Source organism: Portunus trituberculatus, chromosome 42 (assembly GCF_017591435.1).
Source record: "Portunus trituberculatus isolate SZX2019 chromosome 42, ASM1759143v1, whole genome shotgun sequence".
NCBI lineage: Eukaryota > Metazoa > Arthropoda > Malacostraca > Decapoda > Portunidae > Portunus > Portunus trituberculatus.
This window is the reverse complement of record NC_059296.1, coordinates 30,502,142-30,511,368: the sequence shown is the minus strand read 5'-3', so window position 1 is coordinate 30,511,368 and position 9,227 is coordinate 30,502,142. Positions and strand designations below refer to the sequence as shown.

Below are 9,227 nucleotides of genomic sequence, written 5' to 3'. Positions count from 1 at the left end.
CCACCATAACCACCACCACAACTATCTCCATGTTTAGGGAGGATGTTTTTGTGATAGTCTGCATCACGGAGATATCGGGTAGTGGAGTGGGGATGCTGGATGGAGGTTCCATGCAAGGAGGCAATGAATCTGGCCAATCATGCTCGATAGGAAGTCTTGACAAAGACTATAGATAAAATAAGACTGGAAAGATTGCCATTCACCATAAGAAATTCGTGTCGCCAGTAAAGATGCCAGATACCGCTAGAATAGTAGATAACAGCGCCATCCATTGAGTAAACCGCAAACTAACGCCTCGGTAAACAAACAGCGCCACGATTTGAATAATCGCTTTGACTTCCTTCCTCCACACACACACACACACACACACACACACACACACACACACACACACACTATCAATAATGTACTCTAGTACAGTACATATTTACTTCATCTACCTGTGACCTCGTTCTAGCTCCCTTGTATCCAACTTGAGTTATAAGTATATCATAGAGATATATGTATATTGTACATGTGCGATAACTATTTATAATTAGGGAGGCGACACACACACACACGGCGAGGCAAATGGGCAAGCCTCTTAATGTGTGGCCTCTGCTCACCTAGCATTAAATAGGTACGGGATGTAACTCGAGGGGTTGTAGCCTCGCTTTCCCGGTGTGTGGAGTGTGTTGTGGTCTCAGTTCTACCCCGAAGATCGGTCTATGAGCTCTGAGCTCGCTCCGTAATGGGAAAGACTGGCTGGGTGACCAGCAGACGACCGTGGTGAATTACACACACACACACACACACACACACACACACACGTGTGTGTGTTGCCTCACTAATTATAAATAGTTATCGCACATGTACAATATACATATATCTCTATGATATACTTACAACTCAAGTTGGATACAAGGGAGCTTGAACGGGGTCACAGGTGGATGAAGTAAATATGTACTGTACTAGAGTACATTATTGGTAGTGTGTGTGTGTGTGTGTGTGTGTGTGTGTGTGTGTGTGTGTGTGTGTGTGTGTGTGTGTGTGTGTGTGTGTGTATACCTATAGTTGTGCTGTACAGCATGGCACATTAGCCTGTCTCCATATCTATAGCTATGCATATAGCTTGTCTGTGTATGGTGGCTGCAGTAACCCTTTCACTTATTTCACTTAAGCTAGACCTGTCATGATCTTTAGGAAAGCGATAGAAGACCAAGTGTGGGTGGGTGCCCTTTGTCCTGCGACAAAATTAACACATGGATGCCCCACTCTAGTGTTCATTTTTGCGGATTTATTGAGAACATGCGGCGTGTAACCTGTCACTGCTGTGGGCCCTCTTGTTTGAGTGTTGACACATGTAAACATGCAGACGGATCAACGGTGCTGATCTTGATCTTAAGCTGCAACAGCAGCGCCATCGCGTGAGTGAACCGCAAACAAGAAGAGTTACCAGTTTGCCTAGGCTACACGGTAAATTGACGCTTTCCAGTCTTGTTTATTTATATAGTCTTTGGTCTTGATCCGCAGTCAGAGGGTGGGTCATCTCTCTAACTTGAAGAGCCCTGAGCCACCAAGCTGATGTTGAAGAGCTTTGGTGGGTCAGCGTTGAACTGGCACCCCTTCCAGCATTCACCAGACACAAACCTCAGTACAAACCCGAAACGATGATAGTCTAGCCACGTTGAAGTCCCACCAATCATCGTTGTTGAAGCATCCATCGACAGGGAACCAGGCAGTGTGGTGAGTGCCATCACTTCCCACCACCACAAAATATACGCTCTCAATGTCACTTGGTTAAGACGACTCGTGTTTCTCCTTCCTTCACTACTACGTCAGCGGAGCAGTCCGGAGCCAGAGTGGTGTTTGGTGAGGCTTCAAGTTTCAGAGCCACCAGCAATAGCAGCATCAACAGCAACGGTGGCGGAGGCGTGATCCTCGCCATGACTGCTCGTGTGTGTGTTTCACTGTTTGATCTGCTGCAGTCTCTGACGAGACAGCCAGACGTTACCCTACGGAGCGAGCTCAGAGCTCATTATTTCCGATCTTTGGATAGGGCTGAGACCAGGCACACACCACACACCGGGACAACAAGGTCACAACTCCTCGATTTACATCCCGTACCTACTCACTGGTAGGTGAACAGGGGCTACACGTGAAAGGAGACACACCCAAATATCTCCACCCGGCCGGGGAATCGAAGCCAGCGCTAACCACTGAGCTACCGGGTGTGTATCTATGAAAGCGAGGAGGGCAGAACGTTAAGGTGAAAAACGGATATCCTGTTAGTGATGCCGTGAAATCTTGAGACATTGGTGAGTGAGGCAACTGCAACATACGTGTGTATGTACTTGTCTGTTTGTAGGTGCCACAGAAGGAGACAGCACGGATATAACTTGTCTTTACCCTGGTCACTCCAATCCTTCCATTCTATACCTCCTCTTCCTGTTCTTCCTCCATTACTTCTTTCCGTCATCTTTCTATCCATCCTCTCAAGCAACACTGTTCTCTATACTGAACACTTACTTGTATTGTTTTTCTTTAAAAATGTCAGCTAAAAACTTCATATGCTAAATGCTCGATCCTTCACCTACCTCATTCCTTTCAAAAATTATGTTATTCATTTCATATCACCGATACCAAATTTAACTATTAAAACAATATTTTACTCCCAGCGAGGTCTAATACCATTAATTCTGTTCTCAACTGCTTCTGATCTGTCCAGTTCTGGTGTGAATCATTTCAGGGAGGGTTGTGAACATGCTATCAAGGCTAGTTGTGATCTCGCCGAACGTTTCCCTTTGTGTCTCACAAATTAAAGGAGCAGTCTCAGCCTCCCCTCCAAAAGACAACTCTTCTCCTTCACACAAAACTACATGCACTTACTCTTCGCATGTTCGATATGGTTGTAATTACAAAGTCTTATCAGATAGACTAGACTCAAAAGCACTCTCCTCCTCTCACTGACTAGCTTCAGCCTCTTTTTCACGGCCGGAATATTGCATTTTCTATTACCAGTTTCATGCTAAATGCTCTTCTGATCTTGCTAACTGCATGCCTCCCCTCCTCTTGCCCCGCTGCACAAGGCTTTCTTTTCCTCTCAACCCTATTCCGTGCAACTCTCTAATGCAAGAGTTACCCAGTACTCTCAATCTTTCATACCTTTCTCTGGTAAACTCTGGAATTCCGTATCTGCTTCTGTATTTAAATATTCGTACGTATTTTTTTTTTTTTTTTTTTTTAAGAGGGAGGTTTCAAGACATTTGCCCCTGTCTTTCGGCTGACTATATTAACCGGCAAAGGGACTAGCAATTAAGTGCGCTTTTTTTTTTTTCTTTTTTTTTGTTACCCCTGGTAGGTTTCCCCTTTTACAAACACACACACACACACACACACACACACACACACACACACACACACACACACACACACACACACACACACACACACACACACACACACACACACACACACACACACACAAATGGCACACAAACAACACCAAAACAAAATTGAAATGATAATTACAAGAAAAGCATCATTCCTACTATTGCCAAATACATGAATTCATAATCAAATGTGTTACATATACACAGAGATTCATGCTTCTATTTGAACATAATGTACAAAATCCCATAAGATTTCATTTTTCTCTTTTTTACTCCATAATCACAGTTTTTAATGACCTCTACCAGACGTAACTTTTAACCCAAACAGCTGAAGTTGTGACGTTTTTAGAACTATTTGCTTTAACTATGTGTGCTTCTAATGTATATTTTCAGCCTCGCGGATGCCTTTTACATTAATAAACTGTTAATTATTACCATCATTACTCACACACACACACACACACACACACACACACACACACACACACACACACACACACACACACACACACGATCTAGAAACGATGCACGCTTATCAATCCAAGGCATCCTGTGTCACTCTTATCAACACCACATGCGCTACCACTAGCTCTACCACCACCATCACCACCACCAAAACAATCATCGACAACAGCACCACCACCACACCACCAACACTACCACCATCCTCACATCCACCTCCAACACCAACGCGACCACCACCACAATCATCAAATCCATCATCAATATCACCTTTATCATCACCATAACCACCAACAAGACCGAGACCACCACCACCATCACCACCACTACTGACTACCACTACTACTGATCTAGTTTTGCTGCTCTGCTACTGGCACTGCTGCTACTATTGCTGTTGCTTCTGCTGCTGCTATTACTACTTCTACTACTACTACAGCTACTACTACTACTACTACTACTACTACTACTACTACTACCACTACTATTACTAGTAATACTATTATTACTGCTATTGCTACTACTTCTCTAACTAGTTATATTGCTACTGCTACTAATATAACAACTACTATTAAAAACTACGTAGAATGTGGCGCTGCTCGTCGGCTGCCACGGCACCGGATCTAAGTGTATTTTTAATCTAAACACCCCTTACTATCACCACTTAGGGTGATAGCAACTATTGTGACATGACGAGGGACGTCTACGAGAATATACCAGGAAAATCACGCTGCTGTAAATAATATTTTATGTTGTGTTTGACGAGACAGGCTTCATTGCTGCTGACCAAACAAACAAGTATGGCCGACAGGCACTGCTGGATCTACGTCCACCAATGAACACCTCGCCACAACGGTTTCTTCTCGAAGTGCTGGAGCGTTTGAACAATGTATTCAACTGCTACACCAGCATACAAAACAACGTCACACACTACAAGAAACGAAAACGAGGAAGAGCAGGAGTCAGAACAAGACTGAGGAGAGGAATAAGGACGCCACTGCCTGCAGTACTGTTTGGGAAAGTTGGGTCTGTTCGGAACAGAATTGAGAAATACTGCAAATTGTAAATTCATCAGAGAATATTGTGACAGTGGTTTCGTCACCGTGGCAGAGAGTTGGCTTCAGGAAAAAGACCCTAAGGAGACGGTAACTATAAGTGCCTTTTAACTGATGAGAGATGATACAAGACACAATGAAGCAGAGAGGTGGTGGCGTCGCAGTGTATGTTAATGAGTTATGGTGTATACAGGTTGATTTATAAGAACGGTTATGCTATGAACATCTGGAATTTTTTTGTAATTACTTGTCGACCATTCTAATTGCCGCGTGAGTTCAGTAAAGTCGTTGCTATAACAGTGTACATTCCACCTTGTGCTAACAAAACTATAGCAAGTGACTTCTTACTAAACTTTGTACATAAATATGAAAACGCCCAACCAGATGGAGTAATAGCTGTCTTACGAGACTTTAATCACTGTGACTTTCAACCATCAGTACCTAATTATCAACAAAATGTAACTTGCCCTACGAGACACGACAACAGTTTAGATAGAATGTTCTGCAATATTAACAATGGCTTCGTTTCCTACATAAAGCCAAAATTAGTTGATTCTGATTATAACTGGTATTTTTTTGTTTCCATATAGAAACAAAAGCTGAAGAGTCAAAAGCGAGATGAAATAATTTTTAGAGACGGAGTAAAGTGCATATGATTAGACTCCCGGGGTCTTTTGAATATTCAGATTGGGAGGCACTATTCATAGTCAGAGATTATGAATGTCAATCTAGATGTCTATAACAGCTAGTTAAATTTTGCTGTCACATGATTATTCTAATCAAACAAATAACTAGATACCCATTAATAAACCATGGATTAACCCTGATGTTAAAGCATTACTGAATGTCAAGAGAAGGATCTCTGTAAATGGTGCTAGAACAGAGAGAAGGAACGTGCACAGACAGCTACACAAGAAAGTCAGAGATGCTAAAGCTGTATACAAAACAAAGGTAGAAAAATTATTAAAATAGAATAAATGAAAAAAAATACTTGAAAAGAATTAAAAATATTTAGTGGTTTAAAATGAGGAGCACTTGAGACAAACCACCGAATACAGAAGATTATGCGAATAAATTAAATTCTTTTAATGCTACGCACGATGTCCAAGACCGTAGTGTGGAACTTGAAACAAGTGTCACAAGAGTCAGACTTTTCGAATCAGAACATATCCTTGCAACACACGAACAGACAAATGAAGTCTTTAAAACGTATAAAAGCAGAAAAAAAAAGTGGGGCAGATCTTATTGAAACACAGTTTAATAGGCTGGCCAGAGCACCTTTCTAGTGCTCTCTGCAAGTTCTCCAAGGCTTCACTAGGCCAAACCATTGCACCAAATGTATGAAAAAAAAAAAAAAATTATTTCAATATCCCAAAACAATAATCGAAAAGATCTTAACGCCCTCCGACCCATGTCATAACCCCAATAATGATGAAATGTTTGGAACATACTGTAAAACAAAATTTCTCTACCTACATAGAGCCAAAACAGGGCAATCTACCGTTCGCGTATCGAAAAGACAAAAGTGTTCACGATGCTCTCTTGACATTACTCCACACATCATATGATCACCTGGACATAATTAGCAATGCTTTCAACACAATTCAGCCTCATTTGTGACTCAACAAGCTGGTCGAATTTAAAGTGAATAATAGACTTACACTTTGGAAAGCAAGTTACCTCTCCGACAGATCACAGTATACTCAAATAAGCAACATTAGGCCTAACACTATTGTAACCAATACTGGTGTCCCCCAAGGTTGTGTCTCCTTGCTTTTTACTATTTAAACCAACGACTGCAATAGTACGTAAGTATTCAAGATGATCTATAACAAAATATGCTGACGACACCGCAATCAGAGGCAAAACCACCAATGAATGATATGTGTCCCGAATTTGAGGCCAAGGTCGAGTTTCTCATAACATGAGGTAATGAAAACAATTCAAAATTGAACATAAAGAAAACGAAAGAAATGGTAATGACATCAGGATTGATAGATATCTATCAATCCCAATTGTAATATCCAGTGATAATGTTGAAAGAGTCAAAGAGTATAAACATCTGGGAATAACAACTGACGACAAAGTAACTAAGTCTTCAGACACATCCAAAGTATTAAAAAAATGGCAAGAATGAATCCACGTTCTATGTATACTATATAATATCAATGCAGGTACCTCTATTTTACAAGTCTAGGGTACAATCCGCGATTTGTTTTTCACTCGTCATATGATTTCGAACACAAATATTTTGAGAGAGGAAGAAATTTGAAAAAGTCGTCAAGAATGCAATTGAACTCAGAGCCACAACTCAACCACTTGAGAAATTATACAACTCCAATGTTACAAAACAGGTTCATGATATCATGAACGATGTCAATCACCTACTGAAGGGATGTTACTAATTCCTAAGATAAGGAACTAGATTAGCATTGCCCACTCACCATACTGGCAGATTTAAAAATCTTTTATTCCTAAGAGTATCAAACCAGTCAATTTTTCCCTTTAACGATACAATGTAATCTTTTTATCTCGCTGTATTATAAGTCAGTCTCTTTTTCATATGAATTTTTTAGTCCTAGTTTATTTTTAGACCCTGTATTTTAGCACGGTATGAGCTCACTGCCAAAAAGAACTTATATCTGTACTTTATGTTTCAATATGTCAATAATGTTATCATATCTAGTCAAGTACTACTACTACTGCTACTACTACTACTACTACTACTACTACTACTACTACTACTACTACTACCACTACTACTACTATTTCTCCTAATACTAATACAACAACAATAACAACAACAACAACAACTACTACTATTACTACTACTACTACAACTACTACTGCTACTACTACTACTACTACTACTACTACTATTATGTCTCCATCGACAAAGAAGTGGGCATCACCGCGTACACACAGGGAAGGTGAATGAAGTAAGAAGCAGCTTCAGTGTTTATTACAATGGCATTGCAACACAGAGCCAGTCTACAACAATAATGAAAGAATGGCTAAATTAATTAATACTATGCAAATCATTTCAACAGGGTAGTGCACACTGCCCCCGTGCCACAGCAGGTAGTGCACACTGGCCCGGCGCCCCAGCAGGGAGTGCACACTGGCCCGGCGCCCCAGCAAGGAGTGCACACTGGCCCGGCGCCCCAGCAGGGAGTGCACACTGGCCCGGCGCCCCAGCAGGGAGTGCATTCTGGCCCGGCGTCCTAGCAGGGAGTGCACACTGGCCCGGCGCCCCAGCAGGGAGTGCACACTGGCTCGGCGCCCCAGCAGGGATTGCACACTGGCCCGGCGCCCCAGCAGGGAGTGCACACTGGCCCGGCGCCCAGCAGGTAGTGCACACTGGTCACTGGCTGCACCAGTCAACCAAGGCCACTCTTGGACAAAGCCATAAACAAAGATAGGTTTGGTTAAAACAAACCAAGTTAAGCAAATCAACACATCATTGACAGACACTTGAGTGACAAGCTAGCGCTGTGGTGCTCCTTCAGAAAACACAGAGACTGGCTTCCTTACAGCCTCTGACTGCAGTGCACGTTGCCTACACCACCGTGTCGTAAATGTGTGACTCACTGAGTCTTTGAGCCTCCGTGAGCCTGTGATGGGAAGCACCACCGCTTGGAAGAGGTACATTTTCGTACAAAGCTGAGTGAGGCCACACGCTGCGTTCAGCCATTACTTCATCGTAAACGGGCTCCTCTGAGTCCCGTGTAGGTCGCGGCACCACCACTCGGCGTTCTGAGAGATCAAGCTGGATTTCGTAATAGACGTGCTCCTCGTCTTGGTCTGGGACGTGTTCCTGGCCAGTAGTGAGATGCAGGTGTGGGCTGGGAGCGGCAGGCTGCGGCTGAATCCTCACCTCATTTGCTGCAAGAAGTTACGCTGATTGAACGCACCAACAGAAAATAGTACAAACAGCATATAACAACACCAAACATATTGAAACAAGGAAAATAAGGAGAGAAAGAAGCATAAGTGGAGGGGACAAGGAATATCCACAGCTGTAGAGTGCCTCTAAGTGCATTATGAAGACAGGATACCACGGGGTATGATTTCAACGAGCGCGCGCACACACACACACACACACACACACACACACACACACACACACACACACACACACTGCTACACTATTGGATTATTAAAAAATATATATATATATTTACTATTATCTTTACTCTTAATGTCTTTCTTATTCTTATTCTTTTTCTTATTCTGATTCTTATTATTATTACTACTATTATAATTTTACTGTAACTATTATTATTATTACCATTATCATTATCATTAATATCGTTATTATTATTATTATTATTATTATTAT

The 9,227-nt window shown here is 42.0% G+C and overlaps 1 protein-coding gene across 5 annotated transcripts in view; it reads right to left on the bottom strand.

Moving 5' to 3' along the window:
* LOC123517428 overlaps nt 1-9,227 on the bottom strand; it is a 114,500-nt gene that overhangs the window by 1,235 nt on the left and 104,038 nt on the right. For 2 of the 5 annotated variants that reach the window (XM_045277460.1, XM_045277461.1), the window contains exon 4: nt 7,832-8,772. The exons of 1 other annotated variant lie outside the window; for it this stretch is intronic. In XM_045277460.1, the coding sequence (XP_045133395.1) occupies nt 8,445-8,772 (328 nt within the window). In that variant the 3' untranslated portion in view covers nt 7,832-8,444. Of the gene's footprint in view, nt 309-7,831; nt 8,773-9,227 lie in introns of those variants that run through there. 2 more of the 5 variants (XR_006678464.1, XM_045277463.1) reach the window with 2 other exon arrangements.